The following is a 26,402-nucleotide window of genomic DNA, read 5'->3' as shown; positions in this document are numbered from 1 at the left end:
GAGCCTTTTGGATTCCACATTTGTATTTCGGCACCCCTGCATAGTGTAGAGCTTTGCCTGTTCCTTTGGCTTCAGAATCTCCCATTGCCTCCTCAATGAAAGACTGCTCCATCTATGGCTGTCAGCACTCTCATGCCCCCACAACCAAGTAAGGTCCTTAGGAACAGGGACTGGGGAGACTTTTCTTTTAATAAGATATGGAAATATTTTTAGAATTGGATTAAATAGCCTTTTGAAACAGAACAAAATTGGAAGTTACTTCTCAATAGTCACCTTATAAACTGATTGTTGTATCAGTGAGTGAATTTGGCATGGTTATATAAAAATGTAGGTTTTGAAATTATCTGAGAATCCTGTGTAAACTTGGGAAGATGCATGGCTTGGCTAAAGCCCCAGGACGTAACAAATTTGGGCTGTAAGAATATCTTAGAACCAGCTTAGAATGTTTGGGTTTTCCCACCTGTGGATAGAAGTAAGGAGGTGGCCTGGATAGAAGTAAGGAGGTGGCCTAGAGACGTAGACAGGGATGCCTCTGAGATTGGCAACATTTCACAAGATAGTGCTAGGGATTTATTTATTTATGTATTTATTTTTAATTTGTTTTGAGGGAGGGGAAGAGGGAGAGAGAGATGGCAGAGAAAGAAGGAATGTTGAGGTGACTGAGAGACATTAGGATAGGCAAAGCATCCTTAACTTGGGCCTTGTTTCTGTGACTTAAGCATAGTGGAAAGCAGTCTGTCTTCAACAGACAAAATGCTGCAAAATTTTCTAGGCCCGCTGTTAGGAGCTTAGATTCATTTTTTCATGGATATAATGTTCAGCAGGGTTTTATGGGCTCACATTCATAAACAAAAACTCTTTATGGGTATTTCATGCAAAATATTTTCAGTTCCCACTGGGAATAGCAGGAACACATCTCCAATACAAAATAACAATAACAGCAGATAACATGAAGAATAAAGAGGCAGTTTGAGGAAGAGAGAACCAAATACTGTGGCACTTGGGAGAGTTACACTCTCTCTGTGCCAGCAACATGAAAACGCCCATTATAAGTAGCATTTTCCTAATATTATTTTAGTAATGTTAGTAATGTTTTATAATGTTAGTGACTTTTTTAAGTTTATCGAGAATTTGCTGTAAGTATAGATATGCTTTCTTATTTACTTGGCTTATTTTTTTCCTGCAGATATGCATTTCTAATTGTATAAGGCAAATTAATGGAAAATAAGACTTAGAGAAATGTATCTATATTAAGAAATATCTGTATAAGAAAGCAATATGTCAGGGCATGTATAGGTTACCTAATATTATTACTGTTTGAAGAAATAAACAAGCTGGTAATTTCTATACTGAAAACAGATTACTCTCGGGCCCACTATTTATAGTGATTTCCCTCAGATTTTAAGCCACATGTGTCAGATGTTTTTGTCCTTTATTTCTTTATTTAAAAAAGGAGTCTCCACAAAAATAATTCCTTTTAAATGCTTTAATTGGGCATAAATTTTATATCTGACTCCAAATCCATCTCTCTTTTTTGCATTCACTCTGAAACATTTAAGTGTCACTTTAGGTAACTATCAGGGTTAGGTGTGAGGAAGTCAGGGTGGAGCAAAAAGATTGAGTGTGGTTGAGGAAAACTAAGGCGTGCCTTTGAAGAACTGGTAGCATTGTTGAAGAAAAGACTGCATCTTTAGGGCAGAAGAGCAATAGAGTGTGACAAGCCCAATGATAGGTGCTTGTAGGAAGGGCTGTGGGAGCTGTGACAACCTTGCCAAAGGGGCCAGAGGACATACAGTGAAAAGGACATCTGAACCAAGTTCCCAGAAGTCAAAATTTAACCACATCTAGGCTCAACATTCTTTCCAAAGTAGAATGTTGACCAAAGCTGTTTCCCTTAATTGCTCTGACTAGATGAGTCATGGAGCCATGTTGTCTGCCTTCTCTGTCATTACATAATTTCACCGTCTTCTCATGGATAGTGCATTGTGACTTTGTGTATTCCACGGCCATTCCATATGGCAACCAAAGGAAGGGCAGGGAATGAGGACAGAGTGCCTCCCTCAGGGATGTGGCTTTTCTATGGCAGGCCCCTTTACAGTCACATTACGCCCCATCTTTCCTATAACATGGGAGAGTCTTTCTTTTTAGGATTTAGTGGCTCAACAGGTTTGGAAGGACTTGGGAAGGGGAGGCTTCCCTGAGTTCTGTTGCTGGGAGAAGACAGGCAATTCAGGAGGTCAAATGGCAAAGGTAAAACCACAGTGGAAGGCTTCTCTGTGGACAGAGACTGAAGGGTGTGGAGGTATCGAAGCTGAACAGCAGCAGGGGTGCCTGACAGAATCTCGGCTGCCATCCTCAGGGACTCAGAAGCAGCCTTTTCCCCTTCTGCAGCGATCATCTAGAAAACAGATGTGACGAAAAGCAAAGTGATTGTTCTTCGTTCCCTGAAGGCTTCACCACTATGCAGTGTGACTCAGCAGACAAGCACTGAGCATCTACTATGTGGCAAGCACGGTTAAGCAGAGAACAGGTTTATTCTTCTTTCTGAAAGGTCTTGAGCTGGGGAGACAGATCACACTATTAATCACAATTTAAGGTGGAATTTGTTAGGAGCCATGACAAGTATAAATGAAGTATTAGGGGAGTTATTAGCATCCAGTGAGCCTTGAAAGATTAGGATTTTGCCAACATAGAGAAAAGATTAGCCAGCATTCTATGCAAAGGCATGACGTTGTGAAAGGGTGACCCCCAACTCAAGCAAAGTGAATGGGTAAGCATTTCTAAAGAGAAAGTGCTGAGCTCACTACCCAAATGCCACCTGAAAGTGGGTGAAGAGGACTTCACTCAGAGATCTAGAAGCAAGTGCCCTGGGGACTATCCTCCTCCCCTTCCTCATCCTCACCTCCCCTCAGTGGTCCACAGGCAATGATCCTCTTACTGGTACCGGTTTTTATCTTCACCTGCTCTGTTCTTTCAGAGAAATCTGCCTCCCTTCATTCTTCATTTTCCTCTTCCCAAGGCCCCCTCACCCACACCTCAGTCACTGGAAGCTGCTAGCTGCCGCATCTTTGCTTCTCGCTGCCATGTCTGAGTGGAGTTGAGTAGCACAGCCTTCTCTTGGCTCTGGCGTTGAGAGAACTGGGCCCTGATCATGGTTGTCCCTCCAAAACTTGTGCCAAGCTTGGGATACAGTTCTAGGGAATATCTAGAAGTTAGGGTGACTATGATTACCCAGGAAAAGATGCCAGCACTAAAGAAGAGGGATTGATGTGTGTGGAGGAGATACCTTTAAGGAGAGAGAGGGAAGGTGAGACTCAAGCAGTGGGTGGTCACTATTATCAGTAGCTTCAGAGAGGGAGAGGAGTTGTATTAGTCAGTCAGGGGACTATTAACACACTTTAAGAGAGCAAGCAATTTTAACAGAGTTGTAAGGGCCCAAGACCGCTTCTGCCCAGTGCCGAATGAATGGACAGTAAGGAAGCAAAGGGGAAATGTTCTCCACCAGCAGGCCTTCCTCAAAGAGCAGTCTGGGTGGGAGGATGGAGTGCTCACCCGCACTTTGGCCTGTCTTTGCGCTTCGGCCTCCACAGCCAGCGAGTGCTGAAGCCCAGCTGGCAACCTCACATCTTTACTGCAAAAGAAGAACGCAGGCATGTAGGTGTGCAGCCGTGATTTAGGGACCAGAGCTTTCACACAGATTTGAAGGCCTCTCTACTGCTGTCTCATGATGAGTAGCAAATTCTGACTGTGCCATCCCTAGACTTCTGAGGTCAAAAGTAGGCAGAGAAGGGCATCTCCAAGGTCGACGCCTCAAATGCAGGTTTGTATTATTGCTGATGCTACAGTAGAGCTGTGGTTCCTCATCAGCAGCACAGCAGATTTTGTATTGATGAGCTGTGCTCAGTTTTTCCACTTAGGTTGTAATCTAAACCTCAACTAATAAATTTGAACAATGGCTTGAAGAGCCACATTACTGATAATAAAGATAAGGGGAATTCATCCAAGTTTATAAAAGACAAGAATTGATTTTGAAAAGGGTACAACTGACCAAATAAGAACAATGCTTAATGTATTGCATAAAAGATACAAAATTGTCTTTTGACCCTGATTATAACTATAAAAATGCATATATGGAAAACAGTTTAGCTGCCCCTCAAAAAGTTAAATATGGAGTTACTATATGACCCAGTAATTCTACTTCTAGATATAGACCCAAGAGAATTGAAAACATGTTCACTCAAAAACTTGCAAACCAATGCTTGCTGTAGCATTATTCATAATAGCCAAAGAGCAGAAACAACCCAAATGTCCATCAGCTGATGAACAGATAAAATGTGGTATAGCCTCAAACAACGAAATATTATTTGACCATAAAAAGTAATGAAGTACTGATTCATGCTGAAGCATGGTTGAACCTTGAAAATATTATGCTAAGTGAAAAGAAGCCAGACACAAAAAGCCATATATTGTATGATTCCATTTATGTGAAATGTCCTGAAGAGGCAAATCCATTGAGACAGAAACTAAATTAGTGGTTGGAAACTAATTTAAGAAACTAAATTAAGGAGTACATCGGGGGTTTCCACTTAACGAACACAGGCTTCCTTTTGGGATGATGAAAATGTTCCGAAATTAGATAGTAGTGATGGCTGTACCCATTTGTAAATATTATACTAAAACTACAGTTTAAAATGGCAAAAATGTGACATTTCTTTTTTTCTTTCTTTTTTCTTTTATCTTTGAGACAGTTTCACTCTGTCACCCAGTCTGGAGTGCAATGCGCAATCTTGACTCACTGCAGCTTCCGCCTCCTGGGTTCAAGTGATTCTCCTGCGTCAGCCTCCCGAGTAGCTGGGATTATAGGCATTTGCCACCACCCCTGGCTAATTTTCTTTTCTTTTTTTTTTCTTTTTCTTTCTTTTTTTTTTTTTGAGATCAAGTCTCGCTCTGTGGTCCTGGCTAGAGCACAGTGGCATGATCTTGGCTCACTGAAACCTCTGCCTCCCAGGTTCAAGTGATTCTCCTGCCTCAGCCTCCCTAGTAGCTGGGATTACAGGCATGTGCCACCACGCCCAGCTAATTTTTGCATTTTTAGTAGAGACAGGGTTTCACCATGTTGCCCAGGCTGGTCTCAAATTTCTGACCTCAAGCGATCCACCCACCTCAGCCTCCCAAAGTACTGAGATTACAGGTGCGAGCCACTGCGCCTGGCCTAAAATGGGAAATGTCATGTAAATTTTATCTAAAACAATTTTTTAGCTGCATAGAGAAAAAACAATCAGAGTAATTTGTCCAAATGTTATAGTGATTGTGTTATGGCTGTAAGATATTAGATAATTTGTTTCTCTTTTTTACAAATTTATGCTGATATGGCTATAGTACTCAAGGAAAATAATTTTTCAAATGAAAAATTTAAAATGAAACCAGAATATTTTCCTTTATCATACTGTTCTTCCTAGTTAATTTCCTACCCACATTTCTATTCTCTCCACTTTGATTCCCCAAATACAGGTCACTGAATCCAAGGCAACCTGTGGAGAGAAGAATTCAGATATTAGTGAGAGCCTCCAGGTGGGAGAGCATGCCTAAACCCTGATGGCCATTGTTCTGTACTAAGGAAGAAGATTCCCTTTGAAAGGACATCATTTGCCTGTTTTATTTAACTTCACAGTGCCTTGCAAAGAGTTGTTTAACTTGCATAGTGCCACCCAATAAATATCTGTGTAGTTGAAGACGGTGTGGTATGCTGAATGATGGTCCCCAAAGATATCCCATGTCCTAATCCCTGGAAGCTGTGAATGTTACCCCAAGAGAGCTTTTGCTGGTGTGATTAAGTTAAAGGCTCTTGAGATGGGGATACTATCCTGGATTATCCAGGTGGCCCTAAATGTAATTATGGGTGTCCTTGTAAGAGAGAGGCAAACGGTGATTTGACTGCAGAAGAGGAGAAGGTGATGTGATGATGGAAGTAGGGATTGAAGTGATGCCCTCTAAAGATGGAGGAAGGCGCCACGAGCTGAGAAATGCAGACAGCCACCAGGTGCTGGAAAAGGCAAGGAAACGGATTCTCCTCTCAGAACCTCCAGAAGGAACTGGTCCAGCTGACACCTGGACTCTAGCCCAGTGAAACTGATTTTGGACTCTGGTCTTCAAAACTAAGAAAACTACCACCAAGTTTGTGGTAGTCTGTTACAGAAGTAATAGGAGCTAATACAGATACATTTTTAAAATCTGTTTCAAAATGCACTGAGTTGAGAACCAGTGTCTAGTCTCTCTTCCAAATGTCTTTCCCTTATAGGATGTTTTCACTTCTACAACTGATGCTGGTGGCTCCAGTTTCCTCCTGCTTCCCAGTCCCGCCCACCCCCTTGACTGAAGTTGGAAACAAGAAAGGGAAGAAAATGGACTGTGGATTCTGGAAAGGAGGGGCAGGGCATGGAGCTCTAATGTTGACCCAAACTCTTCTTTTTATACTTATTTTCTCATTATTTTTTAGTGGTTAGACAAACAGTAAGCATAGTGCATTGAGAACCCTGAGAAGACTGATTTGGGGGTATGGGTGAGAGTAGGGAATGTTGATAAAGACATTACAGAATAGGTGGCATCTTAAAGGACAAATAAAATCTTGCCTGTGGAGAAAAGGGAAGTATTCCATGCAGAGGATACAGCCCAAGAGGAGGCAATGGGAGCATAAAAGTGCTGAATGCTGGACAAAAGCTAAAGTAGGTTGGAGTATTAGATTCAATGGGAGAAGGATGGCAAGAGGTGAGACTACAACATTTGGGTCAATTTATTCATTTATCCAAAAAACATTATCTACCTGCTGTGTGATAAACCTGTGCTGAGGACCAAGAGATGGATAAAACATAGTCCCTGCTGCTATGGACGTCATAGTCTGGGAAAATTAATGTCTTAGATAGATGGTCCCCAACTTGCAATGGTTTGACACTTTTTGACTTTTATCATGGGTTTATTAGGATACATGCATTTTTGACTTATGATATTTTTTGCTTTATGATGGGTTTATAATAAATCAAGGAACATTTGTATATATATTATAATCAGTGTAACAAGGGCAAGCTTGAATGTCAAGTGTCTGGACTTTATCCTTTAAAGGAGAAGGATGAATAAGGAAGGGAGGGTGGAGGGGGACATCCCATAAAGCACAATTACTACCAGTGCCTTGGATTCTTGGGGTCGCTCTATTTGAGGTCCTCTTTCCAACTACCATGATTCACAACCTCCTAACCCAGTTCTGGGCCTGGGTGTCCCCACGGCTTCAGTGACAGGCTCCATTGCTGGTAGTAATTGCCACTCCACTGGCCAGTTGGCTGGAATCCTGCTGTCTTCTCACTTCTCCTCTGAATACCTTTTGCCTACCTGCCTTGGTAAGAATCAAAGCCACCGACCCTGGCCGTGGATCAGCTTGCTCAGTTTGCTCCTGGGAACCGTGCCTTATCATCTTTGTGTACAACCAACCCCTCCTGTCCATTCCCACCAACCCCACCATTCCTGCCAGCAATCATTCTCAATACTTAATACTAGGTGAGTACTTGGGGATGAATTTAAAGTCATTGGAGTAGGTTTGAGAGCAAAAACTGTGGCAATGACTGATTAACAAGCACCATACTGATAACTATAATTGACTCAGAATCAATTTGGCAACCTCCTAACTAGCTATAAGCTCCCAAAGGGATGGTCCCAAAGGGATGGAACTGGCCATGGAAGATTTAATAAATGGCCAATGAGCAAATGAATAAAAGATAAATATTTCAACATATTGGCCATTACGTTTATCTAAGTACCTTTGCATCCTGGGCGATGCTCTTCCTCTCTAGAAGAATTTCAGTGAGGGATCGATGTGCTAGGAGGCGCTTCATGGTGGTTTGCACAAGGAACTGCACAGCTTTAGATACATGAGCAAGACTGCTTAGGAGAAGAGAGGCATTTTCCATTCGGTAGTAGCAAACGGCATCTATCTCCATTATAAACATGTCTTTGGTCACGATCTAGGCAGAAAAAAGTTTGGATGACAGGCTTGATTCTTGGGCTCCTTTCCTATGTGGGGATAGAGGAACTAAATGTGTTCAAAGGGAATTTTCTCCACAAGAGAAAAAGAAAGTTGGCCCACCCTTTATTCAAAATAGACATGTTTTTGAAAATTGTGAATTTTTTTTTCAAATACACGAAAGAACGCACAATTTAATCCTGTGGTAAATCCTTTTGTAAAAAAGATCGGAAATAATTTTCTCATATGAAGACATTCTGTTGATTCCAAACAAGGTCTTGCTAAACTGATACCAAAATAAAAAATCTGCTAAAAGAGAAGCACGTTCTAGGAAACAAGCACTCTAATGCATTGCTTGCTAGAGCGTGCGTTGGGGGTGCTTTGATGATATACATCACAAGCCCTAGAAAGATGTCTTCACATTTCCCTTTTTATATTGATCATAAGGACCTATTTTAAGGGTTTAGCTATAAGGATGTTACTCAGTATTGCTAATTGGAATATAAATTGGAAAGAATTTAATATCAACAATAGGGAATTGGTTGCGTAAATTGTGATACAGCCACTAAATGAAATGCTGTATGTCCATTTAAAATAAAGGGATAGAAGCATTTAGCTAATATATGAAAAGATGACCACAATATATTGTTGGGTTAAGAAAGACACATTGCAAAATAGTATATATGGTATTATATATATATATACACACACATATATATATAAATATATTTACAGGTGATATATATATGTCATACAGATGATCATATATATGATATATATGACATGATATATATATAATATATGTATATTATATATATATAATCTGTAAATATAACCACATACACTGAAAAATATGAAAGGATATACTCCAAAATATCAACAGTTAACTATGGGTAACAGGATTAGGGGTGAGTTTTTTTTCCCAATTTTGTTTATTGTGTTAAAATACATATACCATAAAACTTACCATCTTAACCATTTTTAAGTATACAGTTCAGTGATACTGAATACACTCATAATATTGTACAGCTATCACCACTATCCATCTCCATAACTCTTTCATCTTGTAAAACTGAAACTCTGTACCCATGAAACAATAACTCTCCAATTTCCCCTTCTCCTCAACCCCTGGCAACCACCATACTGCTTTCAGTTTCTATGAAGTTGACTACTCCAGGTGCCTCTTATGAGTAGGATCGTACAGTATTTCTTTCTTTGTGACTGGCTTATTTCACTTAGCAGAATGTCCTCAGGGTTCATCCATTTGTAGAATGTCAGAATTTCCTTTCTTTTTAAGGCTGAATAATATTCCATTGTAGGTTATAGATCACAGTTTATTCATCTCTTCAGTCATCAGTAGACACCTGGGTTGCTTCAACCTTTTGGCTATTGTGAATAATGCTGTTATGAATACGGGTGTACAAATATTTCTCCAGTGCCCTGCTTTCAATTATTTCAGGTAAATATGCAGAAGTGGAATTGCTGGGTCATACAGTAATTCTATTTTTAATTTTTTGAAGAGCCGCTATACTGTTTTCTACAGTGGCCGCACCATTTTACATATTCCTACCAACAGTGCACGAGGGTTGCAATTTCTCTACATCCTCTTCAACACTTATTATATTCCGTTTTTTTAAAAAACAGTAGCCATGTTAATGAATGTAAAGTGATATCTTGTGATACTGATTTGTATTTTCCTAATGTAGTGATGCTGAGCATCTTTTCATATGCTTGTTGCCCATTTTATATCTTCATCTTCTTTGTATGTCATCTTTTGAGAAGTGTCTGTTCAAGTTTGTATTAGGGTTCTCTAGAGAAACTGTAGAATGTGTATGTGTGTGTTTGGGCTTCACCATACATATATATGCACACACACACATACACATATAGGTATCCTGGGGTGGGGAGAGAAAAAAGTATTGATTTAATGAATTGGCTCATGTGCTAGTATGTCTAACATCTTCAGGCTGAAGACCCAGGGAAGAGTTTATTTTTTCTACTGGCAAAATTCCCTCCTCCTCAAAGGGAGGTCAGTCTTTTTCTTGAGCCCTTCAATTAATTGGATGAGGCCCACCCCACATTAGGGAGGGTAATCTGCTTTACTCAAAGTCTACTGATTTAAATGTTAATCCCATCTAAAAAAGTACCTTCACGATAACATCCAGATGTGTTTGGCCAAATATAGGTCTAATGATCATGGTCTAGCCACGCTGACACGTAAAGTTAACTGTCACAAAGTTCTTTGCCCATTTTTTAAATCGGGTTGCTTACTTTTTTTTGTTGTTGAGATGTATAAGTTCTTTATATATCTTGGATATTAACCCTTTATGAGATATATGATTTGCAAATATTTTCTCCCATTCCCTAGATTGCCTTTGCACTCTGTTTTGTGTCCTTTGATGCACAAAAGTTTTAAGTTCTGAAGTAGTCCATATCATTATTTTTATTTCCTATTTTTGAGCATAAATAATCATTTTGTCCATGGTAGGTAGACCATGGAAAATGTATAGAGAAAGCAAAAGCCATCATTTGGCTTACCTCATGAAAAGGTATCTCCAGAGTTTGGAGACGAAGGTCAACCTTGTGGTAGGTATCCAGGCAGGGCAAAAAAAAGAAAAGACCTAGAAGAAGGGGAGGAGGAAGTGACAGATAAATAACTGGCATGAAGGCTGTTTGGGTTTCACCTTTTTGGGGTCAGGTTGCACACTACATTACTTTTCCTAGCCTCTCATTACAGACCGTTGGCCCATCCCACCTCCACCTGAGGGTAAAAGGAGAGCACTATTATAATTTGCTCCAGGACAATAGGTAAAAACAGGGATTGTCCCCAGCAAACTGGGCTGTGTGGTCCTTTTAGTCATGGTACTGGCCTCCCCAGATCTCAATTGCATGTCTGTCCTTTCACTAGAATTGAACTCCCTAAGTAGTGTCCTATACACTATTGTTAGCCTTAGTGTCTGACTTACTGCCTTTTAGGTGCTCTCTAAAATTGTTTTTGAATCCATGAGTGTACCCAGATGTCAGACTTTAGAGTCAGCAACCTCCATGTCATATTCCTTAGAAAGTGGGCCCCAGAAGTAATCAGAATAGCAATTATTATGATGCCAGCTTTCTGGTTGGCTAGTTAGTCCTCACCCACCCAATATAATATACAGGATCAATGTGCAGTAAACATTTGTAGATTGATTTGTTGAGATTTTGTGAGAGCCCATTGGATTCTGTGGGCTCCTGCAAGAGCGAAAGCTTTGTTGAAACAAGCAGCACCTCACAGAGTCCAGGATACTAGTCAGCTACTAGTCCTCCTCAGTGCCAATTGAGAAGGTTCCCGAAAACCAGGGCGAGAGCAAGATGTTCTTTGTCCTGGAACTACAGGGTCTGGTTCTACTTTTGTGTGGGCTCGTATATTCATTCTGAATCTTCAAACTCTGATATTTGTCCCTAGTCTGGTCTCTGCGGGCATGTCCTGGAACTCAGACCCTCTCCAATATATACACAGTGGGACTTTGCTCCTCATACCTTCCTGGCTGACTTAGATCTCCAGCCCCCCACTACTAAACCTTTCAGACTGACCATACTTCTATCTGTTTCCCATAATGAGCTTGGACCTGTGGACATCAACTCCACTAGATCTTAAGGTCCTGAGATCAGAGACCATGTTTTATGGTTAGCACAGAGTCTGAGCCACAAGAAATGCTTAATCTATGTTTTTTAAATCCCTGTAACTGAAGACCAATTTGTTATTTCAATGCTGAACTTTGCCTGTCTCCCATGATTGGATCTGAGCACATGGATTAGGAACTAGCTCAGCTTTTCTCTGAGAATTCACAGGACTCTGACCATATCCACATTGTACTCAAACCAGTCCCCAGCCATTGGTCCTAAGCTAACTTGCTATTCTAGCAGACCTCGCCCTGGCATGTGGGCTCTCTGTACCAATTCTCTCTCTTGGCTACCTATGACCTAGTAGTAATGGTCTCTGAAGAATTTTTTAATAACCTATATTATATGTAATAGATTGGAAAATGCAGGTGTCATGAATCAAATTACTTCATGTAATCTGAGGTACATATTATGAATCTGCATGGGCTGAAGAAATTGGCAAGTCAGGAGGGAGGTGTTTAGGAAAAAAAGAGTGTTTTTTTACCAGGGCCTTTGGCTCTTCCAGGAAGCAGATGTCCCAGTCGGAATATAATTACTCTTTCATACTCTTGTACAACCTAAAGAGAAATTTAATCCTTTCAAATCACTCCTAGAAAGAAAAATAAAGTCTTCAAAAGGCCTTGGCATAAGAATGATCCTAGATATCAGAAATTTTTTGAGAACCAAGAAAAAAGTTCTATTAATACTTGTTTCCAAAACCTATATTTAGTAAGTATAAAATTTCGGAAATGAAAAAGTGTATTCACCATGTTAATTTTTGAACCCATGTACTGAATTTTGATTAAAGACTTAACGATTATCTAAAAAACTATGGCCAACTTTCCCTAAATTAATCTTATCAAGGCATGTTAAATCTTGTATTTTACTGTGACTTCTGCATTCCTAGCTTTTATATGTATTGCTCATTACCTGTTTAACAGAAAGAGGAAGTATATTTTAATACCACTTGTGATATTTTGTTTCAGAATGCAATTTCTTCTGAGGCTGCTTCAAAATGATTCAATTGGATTTTTTTTTTTTTAAAGACGAACTTTTGTTCTTGTTACCCAGGCTGGAGTGCAGTGGCGTGATCTAGGCTCACTGCAACCTCCACCTCCCAGATTCTCCTGCCTCAGCCTCCCGAGTAGCTGGGATTACAGGTGTGAGCCACCACGCTCAGCTAATTTTTTGTATTTTTACTAGAGATGGGGTTTCACCATGTTGGTCAGGCTGGTCTCGAACTCCTGACCTCAGGTGATTCACCTGCTTTGGCCTCCCAAAGTGCTGGGATTACAGGTGTGAGCCACCGTGCCTGGCCTCAATTTGATTTTAATTTGTCAATTTTCATTGGTGATAGATCTAGAAAATTCATGTTTACCCTGAAAATGTGCAGAGATACTTTTAAATGACAAAAAGATTCTGGAGAACATCTGTTAGAAGAGAAATAGAGAAGTTACTGCATACTACTTTAAAAATAAACTTCACTTTCTGACCCAGTATCAGAATCTGAGTTCAATTGCATGTTTATCACTGACTTAACTTGGTCTACTTATTTTGATATTAATATATGCCCCACTCTTTGATGATATGGAATTAATCTTTATTTTCTCAGTGCTTAAAAAATGCCTGATACATTGTAAGTATTCAATAAATATTTATTGAATAAATGAAAGAATGATTTGTGACTATAGACAAATTTATTTTCCTTCCTTATCCTCCCTCCACTTAAGAAAGCTCCATTGAATAATAACTAGCCAAATATAAAAATGTAATAAAAAGGCCAAACAAAACACATTTTGAAGTGTGCTTCTTAAAGTAACAGGATCTACTAACCCACTGTAAGTCTTTTGAGGTTGGGAAACATGTTTTGTTTGTCTTCATGAGTTTACAATTTTATGAGGCTAGAACACTGCCTTGCTTGAAACAATGAGAATGAATGACTGTATGCAGTTCTTAGAGCATGCCTAGCAATTCCCAATTGCTTGGTTTCCTAGCATTACTCATTTCTTACCTGCTTTTATTGGAAGAAACAAATTCTCCCCAGAGATGAAGGGGAGTCTTACTTCTTCAAGACCTTGCTCAAATATAACTACCTGGTTCTGCTTTTGTTTCCTCTCCCTAATTGGCTTCTTAGGGCTTACCATCTTAAGTGACCCAGACCCGAGAGCCTTTCCCAAAAACTATTATGGCGGAGTCAGTGTTGGATCTTGTGGCAATCATGCAGGTGCTCAGGTCACCCTTCAAGAAGAGCCTGCTGGAGCGAGACTCTGTCTCAAAAAAAAAAAAAAAAAAAAAAAAAAAGAGCCTGCTGCCTTCTATATACAGTCTATAGGAAATACACTTTATATTCAAAGATACAAATAGACTGAAAGTAAAAGATGGAAAAGATATACCATACAAACAGTAGCTAAAGGAGAGCAGGAATGGCTATCCTAACATCAGAGAAAATGGACTTCAAAACAAGCAAACATGTTACTAGCAATAAGGTGGGACATTGTATAATGATAAAAGGATCAATGCATTAGGAAAGTGTGACAATGATAACCATAGATGAACCTAAAAACAGAGTTCCAAAATACATGAGGAAAAAGACCAAAATAATTCAAAGTAGAAATAGACAATCCAATAGTGACAGCTGGAGACTTCAATACCCCACTTTAAACAATAGATGGAACTAGACAGACATACAAGACTTGAATAACACTATCAACAAATAGACCTAACAGACATCTACACAGAATATCTCCACCCAACAACAGCAGAATAACACATTCTTTTCCAGCATATATGAAACATCATTTCCAGGACAGATAATAGGCTAGGTCATAAAACTAACTTAAACAAATTTAACAGGATTGAAATAATATAAAGTATATTCTCTTATTACAATGAAGTTAAATTAGAAATCAATAACAGAAGGAAATTTGAGAAATTGACAAATATGTGGAAATTAAACAACATACTGTAACCAATGGGTTAAAGAAGAAATCACAAGGAAAAAGAGAAAATACTTTGAGATAAATGAAAACAAAAACACAAGATACCAAAATGTATCTTGGGGAGGAAAATGGGGAGGGAAAGATGAAGGGGAAGAGGAAAGAGCTGCTGCCTGCTGTGAGGAGTCAAACCGACAACAGCCCCAGCAGCAGGTGTACTGTTTCAGCCAAGGACGCAGTCTTCCTAGCAGTTCCAGCCAATGACTGAGATGGCAGGAGTACTAGGGCCGTGCCATTTCTGCCCATAGTGGGACTCCTATGAAGCACAAACCTTGCTCTGGAGTTCCCTTTTGGGCTGGCCAAGGCTTTCTCAGAGCTGCACCACAGTCAGAAGTTCTTTCCGCCCAATCCTTTCTTCCCCTTCTCATATCACAAGTGTCAGGCCTGCATCACTGTCTGAAGGCTTCTCCTGACTACTCTTGTTTTCTTTCCTGTTAATCTTTCACAGGCAATGTCTCCCAATAAATCTCTTGCTCCTCTAATTCCATCTTGGCAGGTGCTTCCAGAACAGATACAGGTCTTTATTTATTTCAGGGACAGGCATCTGTAACCACCTGTGGGCCAAAGATAATCATGACTCATGGTCTACAGAAGCTGCCTGAGAAGTTTTGTGGAAGTGTGTGAAGTGGAGTGGATGTCATGATCCATTCTGGTCACAGAATGCAGATGAACGAGACATAGCCAATATAATACATGTGGTAAGTGCTAGAACGAAGTGAAAGCAGAGTAACACGGGAGCACCGGGAAGGGAATGACAGTCTGGGGGAGTCAAGGAAGGCTTCCTGTTTACATTTGAGCAAGGTCTTGGAGGAGTAAGAGCTATCCTGGAAGGTGAGTCGGGGGTGAGGGCATTCCACATGGAGCAAAAACATGTACCAGAAAACAAAAGTGAGAATGGGCATGGTGTAGCCAGTGAGAGGCCTCAGGAAATTACCTATTGCGTCCTCATGGAATCTCACCTTTATGCAGAACCAGATGGAAAAAGGGAAGGTCATGATGATGAAGAGCAGGGAAATGAGGACAAGAAGCCACTCACAGGCCCCTAAACCGGAGGATTTGGTACCTTAAAAAAATTAAAGCAAAAGAATAATTATATTGAAACTTCACCGTATTCACTGACGAGCATCTGTTGGTCCAGTCCTTGGTATTGGAGTCAGAGCAAGTTGGAGACTTTGCTGGAAATATTAGAATAAGTCAAATCAGAGTAGCCAAGAGTTCACAGGGCCTGGGGAGGAGCAAGCTCCTGGAAAGGAGGAGCACAGGCACAGTGGCTCACGCCTGTAATCCCAGCATTTTGGGAGGCTGAGATGAGAGGATCGCTTGAGTCCAGGAGTTCAAGACCAGCCTGGGCAACATAGTGAGATCCTGTTTGTACAAAAAAAAAAAATTAAAAATTAGCTGGGTTTGGTGGTACATGCCTGTAGTTCCAGCTACGCAGGAGGTTGAGGTAGGAAGATAGGTTGAACCTAGGAGGTTGAGGCTGCAGTGAGCTATGACTGCACCACTGTACTCAAGCCTGGGTGACAGAGCTAGACCTTGTCTCAAAAATAAAATAAAAAAGAAAGGGAGTGGGTGCATACTGGAACAGGCACAGAATTTGGGAAGAAGGTCTGGATTCCACTTCTGGCTCTACTGTTTCATATCCAGATGACCTTAAGCAAGGCGTGTGACCTTTCCAGACCTCAGTTTCTTCACTATATAATACGGATGCTAACATCTCATGACTATCCCATAATGACTAATTCATGAGCTATATCTTCTATCTCCGGCATAAGGATAAAATAACACACACATACAAAAAGCAGTGAGCTTTACTTTACGTGTCTTTTTTTTTTTTTTTTTTTTTTAATACTTTTAAGTTCCAGGGCACATGTGCACGACGTGCAGGTTTGATACATAGGTATACATGTGCCATGCTGGTTTGCAGCACCCATTAACTCATTATTTGCATTAGATATTTTTCCTAATGCATATCCCTCCCCCAGTCCCTCACCCCCCAACAGGCCCCAGTGTGTGATGTTCCCCGCCCTGTGTCTAAGTGATCTCATTGTTCAGTTCCCACCTACGAGTGAGAACATGCAGTGTTTGGTTTTCTGTCCTTGTGATAGTTTGCTGAGAACGATGGTTTCCAGCTTCATCCATGTCCCTACAAAGGACACGAACTCCTCCTTTTTATGGCTGCATAGTATTCCTTGGTGTATATGTGCCACATTTTCTTAATCCAGTCTATCATTGATGGACATTTGGGTTGGTTCCAAATCTTTGCTATTATGAATAGTGCTGCAATAAACATACGTGTGCATGTGTCTTTATAGTAGCATGATTTATAATCCTTTGGTATGTACCCAGTAATGGGATTGCTGGGTCAAATGGTAATTCTAGTTCTAGATCCTTGAGGAATCGCCACACTGTCTTCCACAATGTGGAATACTTCCACAAAGTATATTGGTTGAACCAATATACTCTCCCACCAACAGTGTAAAAGTGTCCCTATTTCTCTACATTCTCTCCAGCATCTGTTGTTTCCTGACTTTTTAATGATCACCATTCTAACTGGCATGAGATGGTATCTCATTGTGGTTTTGATTTGCATTTCTTTGATGACCAGTGATGATGAGCATTTTTTCATGTGTCTGTCGACTGCATAGATGTCTTCTTTTGAGAAATGTGCTCATATCCTTTGCCCACTTTTTGATGGGTTGTTTTTTCTTGTCAATTTGTTTGAGTTCTTTGTAGATTCTGGATATTAGCCCTTTGTCAGATGGGTAGTTTGCAAAAATCTTCTCCCATTCTGTAGGTTGCCTGTTCACTCTGATGGGAGTTTCTTTTGCCATGCAGAAGCTCTTTAGTTTAATTAGATCCCATTTGTCTATTTTGGCTTCTGCTGCCATTGCTTTTGGTGTTTCAGTCATGAAGTCCTTGCCAATGCCTATGTCCTGAACAGTATTGCCTAGGTTTTCTTCTAGGTTTTTTATGGTTTTAGGTCTCACATTTAAGTCTTTAATCCATCTTGAATTAACTTTTGTATAAGATGTAAGGAAGGGATCCAGTTTCAGCTTTCTACATATGGCTAGCCAGTTTTCCCAGCACCATTTATTAAATAGGGACTCCTTTCCCCATTTCTTGTTTTTGTCAGAAATAACACCAGATGTGTGGTGTTATTTCTGAGGCCTATGTTCTGTTCCATTGGTCTATATATCTGTTTTGGTACAAGTACCATGCTGTTTTGGTTACTGTAGCCTTGTAATATAGTTTGAAGTCAGGTAGCGTGATGCCTCCAGCTTTGTTCTTTTTGCTTAGGATTGTCTTGGCAATGTGGGCTCTTTATTGGTACCCATATGAACTTTAAAGTAGTTTTTTCCAATTCTGTGAAGAAAGTCATTGGTAGCTTGATGGGGATGGCATTGAATCTATAAATTACTTTGGGCAGTATGGCCACTTTCACGATATTGATTCTTCCTGTCCATGAGCATGGAATATTCTCCCATTTGTTTGTGTTCTCTTTTATTTTGTTGAGCAGTGGTTTGTAGTTCTCCTTGCAGAGGTCCTTCACATCCCTTGTACGTTGGATTCCTAGGTATTTTATTCTCTTTGCAGCAATTGTGAATGGGAGTTCACTCATGATTTGGCTCTGTCTGTTAATGGTGTGTAGAAATGCTTGTGATTTTTGCACATTGATTTTGTATCCTGAGACTTTGCTGAAGTTGCTTATCAGCTTAAGGAAATTTTGGCTCAGACGATGGGGTTTTCTAAATATAAAATCATGTCATCTGCAAGCAGGGACAATTTGACTTCCTCATTTCCTCATTGAATACCCTTTATTTCTTTCTCCTGCCTGATTGCCCTGGCCAGAACTCCCAATACTACGTTGAATAGGAGTGCTGAGAGACGGCATCCCTGTCTTGTGCCAGTTTTCAAAGGGAATGCTTCCAGTTTTTTCCCATTCAGTATGATATTGGTTGTGGGTTTGTCATAAATAGCTCTTATTATTTTGAGATACGTTCCATCAATACCTACTTTATTGAGAGTTTTTAGCATGAAGAGCTCTTGAATTTTGTCAAAGGCCTTTTCTGTAACTGTTGAGATAATCATGTGGTTTTTGTCATTGGTTCTGTTTATGTGATGGATTACGTTTATTGATTTGCATCTGTTGAACCAACCTTGCATCCCAGCAATTTAGCCGACTTGAAAGTGGTGGATAAGCTTTTTGATGTGCTGCTGGATTTGGTATGCCAATATTTTATTGAGGATTTTTACATCAATGTTCATCCAGGATATTGGTCAAAAATTCTCTTTTTTTGTTGTGTCTCTGCCAGGCTTTGGTATCAGGATGATGTTGGCCTCATAAAATGGGTTAGGGAAGACTCCCTCTTTTTCTATTGATTGGAATAGTTTCAGAAGGAATGGTACCAGCAGCTCTTTGTACGTCTGGTAGAATTTGTCTGTGAATCCGTCTGGTCCTGGACTTTTTTTGGTTGGTAGGCTATTAGTTATTGGCTCAATTTCACAACCTGTTATTGGTCTATTCAGAGATTTGACTCCTTCCTGGTTTAGTCTTGGGAGGGTGTATGTGTCGAGGAATTTATCCATTTCTTCTAGATTTTCTAGTTTATTTGCGTAGAGGTGTTTATAGTATTCTCTGATGGTAGTTTGATTTCTGTTGAATTGGTGGTAATATCCCCTTTATCATTTTTTATTGCATCTATTTGATTCTTCTCTCTTTTCTTCTTTATTAGTCTTGCTAGTGGTCTATCAATTTTGTTGATCTTTTCAAAACAAACCAGCTCTTGAATTCATTGATTTTTTGAAGGGTTTTTTGTGTCTCTCTCTCAGTTTCTGCTCTGATCTTAATTATTTCTTGACTTCTGCTAGCTTTTGAATTTGTTTGCTCTTGCTTCTCTAGTTCTTTTAATTGTGACTTTAGGGTGTTGATTTTAGATCTTTCCTGCTTTCTCTTGTGGACATTTAGTGCTACAAATTTCCCTCTACACACTGCTTTAAATGTGTCCCAGAGATTCTGATACATTGTGTCTTTGTTCTTATTGGTTTCAAAGAACATCTTTATTTCTGCCTTCATTTCGTTATTTACCCAGTAGTCATTCAGGAACAGGCTGTTCAGTTTCCATGCAGTTGTGTGGTTTTGAGTGAGTTTTTTAATCCTGAGTTCTAATTTGATTGCACTGTGGTCTGAGAGACAATTTGTTGTGATTTCTGCTCTTTTACATTTGCTGAGGAGTGTCTTACTTCCAATTATGTGGTCAATTTTAGAATAAGTGTGATGTGGTGCTGAGAAAAATGTATATTCTGTTGATTTGGGGTGGAGAGTTCTGTAGATGTCTATTAGGCCTGCTTGTTGCAGAGCTGAGTTCAAGTCTGAATATCCTTGTCAACCTTCTGTCTCATTGATCTAATATTGACAGTGGGGTGTTAAAGTCTCCCATTATTATTGTGTGGGAGTCTAAGTCTCTTTGTAGGTCTCTAAGGACTTGCTTTCTGAATCTGGGTGCTCTTGTATTGGGTGTGTATATCTTTAGGATAGTTAGCTCTTCTTGATGAATTGATCCCTTTACCATTATATAATGGCCTTCTTTGTCTCTTTTTATCTTTGTTGGTTTAAAGTCTGTTTTATCAGAGACTAGAATTGTAACCCCTGCTTTTTTTGCTTTCCATTTGCTTGGTAGGTCTTCCTCCATCCCTTTATTTTGAGCCTATGTGAGTCTGCACATGAGATGGGTCTCCTGAATATAGCACACTGATGGGTCTTGACTCTTTATCCAATTTGCCAGTCTGTGTCTTTTAATTGGGGCATTTAGCCCATTTATATTTAAGGTTAATATTGTTATGTGTGAATTTGATCCTGTCATTATGATGCTAACTGGTTATTTTGCCCGTTAATTGATGCAGTTTCTTCCTAGCATCAATGGTCTTTACAATTTGGCATGTTTTTGCAGTGGCTGGTACCGGTTGCTCCTTTGCATGTTTAGTGCTTCCTTCAGGAGCTCTTGTAAGGCAGGCCTGGTGGTGACAAAATCTCTCAGCATTTGCTTGTCTCTGAAGGATTTTATTTATTCTTCACTTATGAAACTTAGTTTGGCTGGATATGAAATTCTGGGTTGAAAATTGTTTTCTTTAAGAATGTTGAATATTGGTCCCCACTCTCTTCTAGTTTGTAGGGTTCTGCAGAGAGGTCCGCTGATAGTCTGATGGGCTTCCCTTTGTGGGTAACTTAACCTTTCTCTCTGGCTGCCCTTAACATTTTTTCCTTCATTTCAACCTCAGTGAATGTGACAATTATGTGTCTTTGGGTTGCTCTTCTTGAGAAGTATGTTTGTGGTGTTTTCTGTATTTCCTGAATTTGAATGTTGGCCTGTCTTGCTAGGTTGGGGAAGTTCTCCTGGATAATATCATGAAGAGTGTTTTCCAACTTGGTTCCATTTTCCCCATCACTTTCAGGTACACCAGTCAAACGTAGGTTTGGTCTTTTCACATAGTCCCATATTTCTTGGAGGCTTTGTTAATTTCTTTTTACTCTTTTTTCTCTAACCTTGTCTTCTCACTTTATTTCATTAATTTGATCTTCAATTGCTGACACTCTTTCTTCCACTTGATTGAATTGGCTATTGAAGCTTTCGCATGCATCATGAAGTTCTTGTGCCATGGTTTTCAGCTTCATCAGGTCATTTAAGGTCCTCTCTCCACTGTTTATTGTAGTTAGCCATTCATCTAATCTTTTTTCAAGGTTTTTAACTTCTTTGCGATGCGTTCAAACATCCTCCTTTTGCTCAGAGAAGTTTGTTATTACTGACCTTTAGAAGACTACTTTTGTCAATTTGTTAAAGTCATTCTCCATCCAGCTTTGTTCTGTTGCTGGCGAGGAGCTGCAATCCTTTGGAGGAGAAGAGGCGCTCTGATTTTTAGAATTTTCAGCTTTTCTTCTCTGGTTTCTACCTATCTTTGTGGTTTTATCTACCTTTGGTCTTTGATGTTGGTGACCTACAGATGTGGTTTTGGTGTAGATGACCCTTTTGTTGATGTTGAAGCTATTCCTTTCTGTTTGTTAGTTTTCCTTCTAACAGTCAGGTCTCTCAGCTGCAGGTCTGTTGGAGTTTGCTGGAGTTCCACTCCAGACCCTGTTTGCCTGGGTGTCACCAGTGGAGGCTGCAGAACAGTAAATATTGCTGCCTGGTGCTTCCTCTGGAAGCTTCATCCCATATGAGGTGTCTGTCTTCCTATATGAGGTGTCTGTCGGTCCCTGCTGGGAGCTGTCCCCCAGTTAGGCTACACAAGGGTCAGGGACCAACTTGAGCAGGCAGTCTGTCCATTCTCAGAGCTCAAATGCCATGCTAGGAGAACCACTGCTCTTTTCAGAGCTGTCAGACAGGGACGTTTAAGTCTGCAGAAGTTGTCTGCTGCCTTTTGTTCAGCTATGCCCTGCCCACGGAGGTGGAGTCTAGAGGCAGTAGGCCTTGTTGAGCTGCAGTGTACTCTGCCCAGTTCGAGATTCCTGGATGCTTTGTTTACCTACTCAAGCCTCAGCAATGGCAGACACCCCTCCCCTAGCCAGGCTGCCGTCTCACAGATCGAACTCAGACTGCTGTGCTAGCAGTGAGCAAGGCTCCATGGGCATGGGCCCCACTGAGCTGGGCACAGGAGAGAATCACCTTGTCTGCTGGTTGCTAAGACCTTAGGAAAAGCACAGTAGTTGGACGGGAATGTCCCATTTTTCTAGGTAGTCTGTCACAGCTTCCCTTGGTTAGGAAAGGGAAATCCCCCGACCCCTTGTGCTTCCCAGGTGAGGCGACACCCTGCCCTGCTTCAGCTCGCCCTCTGTGGGCTGCACCCACTGTCCAACCAGTCCCATTGAGATGAACCAGGAACCTCAGCTGGAAATGCACAAATCACCCGTCTTCTGTGTCAATCACACTGGGAGCTGCAGACCAGAGCTGTTCCTATTCAGCCATCTTCTGTCTGGTTTGTTTTAAGTGATTCCAACCACGTGTCCAGAGGCTTATCTTCCATGAAATAACTTTCCCATCCATTACCTGCCTTAATGTCTGAAATTCCACCATTTTAACACCTCCATTAAGGTGTTGATCTCAATAGTCTTTGAAAATTACCTTTATGGGGTAATACTCACCTACTAATGTGTATGAAAAAGTGATAAGGAACTGGGGTTCAGAACATCCAAGATGCTTGGGTGGTAAATGAAACAATATCAAGGAAAGTCAGCCTCAAGAACACAAGCTTCTTGGGGTCTTGTCTTATTTACACTATGTCCCCAGGGCTTAGAATAGTGCCTGGCAACCATACACATGCTCAATAAATATTAGTTGAATGTGAGAAGAAAGGAGGAGTGAAAATGATTTAAATGTAAGAGTTATGAAAATTTCAAGAATTTTAACCTCCAGGTACTAGAAAACTGACCAAAGGAATATTATTTGCCAGTTTAAAAATATCACAGAAGACTAGAAGGTGACTAAAAATTAGGAAATTGTAAAGTCTACTTTCTTTCCTTCCTTCCTTCCTTCCTTCCTTCATTCCTTCCCTCCCTCCCTTCCTCCCTCCTTCCCTCCCTCCCTCCTGTCTTCCTGCCTTCCTGTCTTATTTCTTTCTTTCTCTTTCCTTCTTTTTTTCTTTCTTTTGAGCCAGGGTCTTGCTCTCTCCAGGCTGGAGTGCAGTGATGCAATCATGGCTTTCTGCATCCTTGGCCTCCTGGGCTCAAGAAGTCTCCCCACCTTAGCCTCTCAAGTAGCTGGGACTGCAGGTGCATGCCACCATACCTGGCTAATTATTTTTTTGCAGAGATGGGGGTCTCGCTATGCTGCCCAGGCTGGTCTCAAACTCCTAGCCTCAAGTGTTCCTCTCACCTCAGCCTCCCTAAGTGCTGGGATTATAGGTATGAGCTATGGCACCTGTCCTAAAATCTTATTTTTAAGAGATGGGAACAAAGGGGATAACTAATTAGTAGGCTTGAATATTTGATTTTCATGCCCAGAAAGGTCACCACCAAATTGATGTGCAGATCGCTTGAAGAAGAGGACAGATATGCAAGTTGTACCAGCACAAAAACAAAATCAGCACTGAATGCCATAGTATGGGAGTTTCTAAAGGCCATCCTACAAAATACTAATTCCACAGGGTGCTCCACGAAAGAAGAATTTCCTGGGCAAATGAGTTTAGAGAATACTAGGCACTACATCCCATTCCTGGAGTTGCCAGTGCTCTTCAGGACATTGAAGCTATGAAAATCTCGCAAAGCATTCTTAGCTTTGTTTACCCACATTTGACCAGGTAATATTTTCTCTAAGGAGCACTCATTGATATTCTATGGAACTTATTTCTCATGGAACCTACTCTGGGAAATGCTGCTCTACCAACATACTAATTTTTATAATATTCTTCTTCAAGGGCAATGACTAACAGTATCATTGCCCTTTCTAATTAGTTTATAAATATGTTTCAGTTGCCAGTGGTAGCCATGGCAAGTAAAAATAAACAAATGCATATACAAAATTACATTTTATAAGTGAAGAAAGGCCTCAAAAATTCCTTCATACAGTAGCGAGAGATATGAATAGAAAACTAATTTATATCCTCAAAACTAAAGTGATGATTTACCCCCAAAATACTATTCTGTTAGGATAAGTTGCTTGAATATCCAATTTGTTTGGTTTAAGTGAATAGTGAAACATTAATTATTCAAGCAGGAAAAGCCTTTAAACATCGTCTGAGAGTCCCCAACATTTTGGTGAGGTGAAGTGCCTTTTCATTTCTCCCATCTTAAGTAGCCTGCCTTTGGGAGTGTGGTGCTAAGTGAGAAAGAGGAGGGGACGTTACTCTGTGTTCCCCGTGAGCTTCAGAAACTTCCCACGCAAGGGCTCAGTAAAGGTCACTTCATCCTTAGTGGGACTGCTCGCCCACTGCTTGGGGTCTCCTGCTTTAGTTACTCCGTAGCTGGAGGGACTGAGGCCCACAGAGGTGCCCAAGGCCACAGCCAGTAGGACCATGACCAGAAATTAGGGGCAGCACCAAGCAAGGGTGAGCAGTTCAATCAGACTGTCTTATTCTAGGATTTTGGCTTCTCTACTTCCCAGCTACAGGACTTGCGCATGTTACTTAATTTCTCAGAGCATGTTTCCTCATCTGTAATAAGAGGATGGTGAGGGATTAAATAACTCAGTAAAACACCCAGTGTGTGCCTGGCATATAGTAGGGGTTTCATAAATGGTGGCTTCCTTACTTGCTTACCCTACCAGTGTGATCTGCTGCCTAACAGTAACAAGCCTTATAACCTCAGCATTGAATCCAGCAACCATTTACTGAACAGAGGTTTCTGACTGATGAAAGGGTATCATCAACGGGGCAAAACAGTATTAACATGACCCATTTAAATTACACCCCAACTGCAGAAATCTTCCTTAAATGGTAGCTTTCTGTGATCTAGCATGTACTGCATTGCTGGTAACTAGGAAATGTTAAAACTTCATAGCCAGCAGGAAGCAATATAACACACTATTCCTTATTTAATTTCTTTTAACAGCTGTCATCCCACTAAAGTGGTAATCATTTTTTTCTTCCACTCATTATAAAAAAGACTGGAGGTAGATAAAATTTTCCTGAGTTGTTTCTCCTGCAGAAGCAAAAGAGACACCTTTCTTTGCATTCCCTTCTTTGACCTAATTTTCCTCTCTCTTAGCTTGCAAGGTCGCAGCTGGAATTGAGTATGTTTTTGTTCCAGACTGTGCAAAGTGCTTTGGGTGCCTTTTCTCATTGTATCCTCACCTCTACCCTCTGAGGCAGGTACTGCTGTATGAGAGATGGTTAAGGTTCCTTCCTATGATCACATGGCTAGCAAGTGGTTGGGCTGTGATTTAAACTCAGGTGTGGCTCTTCCTCACTTGGCTCTGCTGCGGCTGCTTTTCAGAAAGAATGACCATCTTCCCAGAAGTTTAAAATGCTTTTAGGTAAGACCGAGGGGTGGGGACGCGGGAAGAAGAATAAGCCACATAACTGCCTACAGCCACCAGCTCGTGCATGTCTTTACTTAAATTAGGTGCCCGTATGCCCCTCCATGGCCACAAAAAAAAAAAAAAAAGCTCATGGCTCCTTTGCCAAGTTGATTGGTCCCCAACCTGTACCACACTCCCTCCCAACTCCCATCCAAGGCTGGCCCCGAGACCAGTAAATAGCGACATTTGTATTTCTTCTGATGTTCTTTGCTCACCATAGGAGGTTGCTGGGTTCCTAACTTAACGCCTTTCCGTTCCTGGGAACCTGAGCATCCAGCAGTCTGCTCTGGCTTCAGTGGGTCTCGTGGGATGACCCTTTCCACCTTATCTGACACCCCTTAGTTACCACCTGGAAAGGCGGCAGATAACGGTGCCGGGTCCGTACCTTCCTCGGGCCGCTCGCTCTCCAGCAGCGCCACCACCTCGGTACCCTCCTCGCCGGAGCCCCGGACCTCATCCACGTCCACCACCGTGGCGGCGGGCGCTCGGGGCTCCTCCGGGGTCTCCGCCCGTCCAGAGCCCGACGGCTTGGGCCCAGCCTCCCGGTGTCTGCGGCCTCCGCCGCTCCTCTCGGCCTTTGCTCTCTTGTTCTCCTTGTGCGGGGACCTGCCGCCTCGCCCGCGAGACTCCCTGGAGGAGCTCCGCGCCCTCCTCTCCATCCTCAGAGCTGCTGGGCGGCCGGAGCAGCAGCGCGAGAGCGGCACGGGATCGCAGTCCCTGCGGAGTCGCTGCGGGTCTGCGTGGCTGGCC

The 26,402-nt window shown here is 41.2% G+C and overlaps 2 protein-coding genes across 5 annotated transcripts in view; one reads left to right on the top strand and one right to left on the bottom strand.

Moving 5' to 3' along the window:
* The window catches only part of AXDND1 (axonemal dynein light chain domain containing 1), a 185,677-nt gene extending 179,945 nt beyond the window's left edge, over window positions 1-5,732 (top strand). For all 4 annotated transcript variants that reach the window (XM_031658150.1, XM_031658151.1, XM_031658152.1 and 1 more), the window contains one exon: window positions 5,512-5,732. In XM_031658150.1, coding sequence (XP_031514010.1) covers window positions 5,512-5,519 — 8 coding nt within the window. In that variant the 3' untranslated portion in view covers window positions 5,520-5,732. The remainder of the gene's footprint in view (window positions 1-5,511) is intronic.
* NPHS2 (NPHS2 stomatin family member, podocin) lies at window positions 1,472-26,402 on the bottom strand. Its single transcript, XM_003893458.5, has 8 exons — window positions 26,038-26,402; window positions 15,603-15,706; window positions 12,153-12,225; window positions 10,547-10,629; window positions 7,806-8,009; window positions 5,476-5,531; window positions 3,553-3,631; window positions 1,472-2,398 (listed from the first exon to the last, which is right to left on the bottom strand). The coding sequence occupies exons 1-8, from the start codon at window positions 26,309-26,311 to the stop codon at window positions 2,120-2,122; spliced, it is 1,152 nt and encodes a 383-aa protein (XP_003893507.2). The 5' UTR covers window positions 26,312-26,402; the 3' UTR covers window positions 1,472-2,119.

This window comes from Papio anubis, chromosome 1, assembly GCF_008728515.1.
Source record: "Papio anubis isolate 15944 chromosome 1, Panubis1.0, whole genome shotgun sequence".
Lineage (NCBI taxonomy): Eukaryota > Metazoa > Chordata > Mammalia > Primates > Cercopithecidae > Papio > Papio anubis.
The sequence above is the reverse complement of the archived record's forward strand: the minus strand, read 5'-3'. Positions and strand labels throughout refer to the sequence as shown.

Excerpts from the sequence above, each read along its gene's own strand:
- NPHS2 (XM_003893458.5), bottom strand. The coding sequence starts at position 26,311 with ATGGAGAGGAGGGCGCGGAGCTCCTCCAGGGAGTCTCGCGGGCGAGGC. Across the intron at positions 8,010-10,546 it reads TGGAGATACCTTTTCATGAG|ATCGTGACCAAAGACATGTT; the intron begins GTAAGCCAAATG and ends TTTTCTGCCTAG. Across the intron at positions 3,632-5,475 it reads AAAGTGGAGAGAATAGAAAT|TAAAGATGTGAGGTTGCCAG; the intron begins GTGGGTAGGAAA and ends CTTCTTTTGCAG.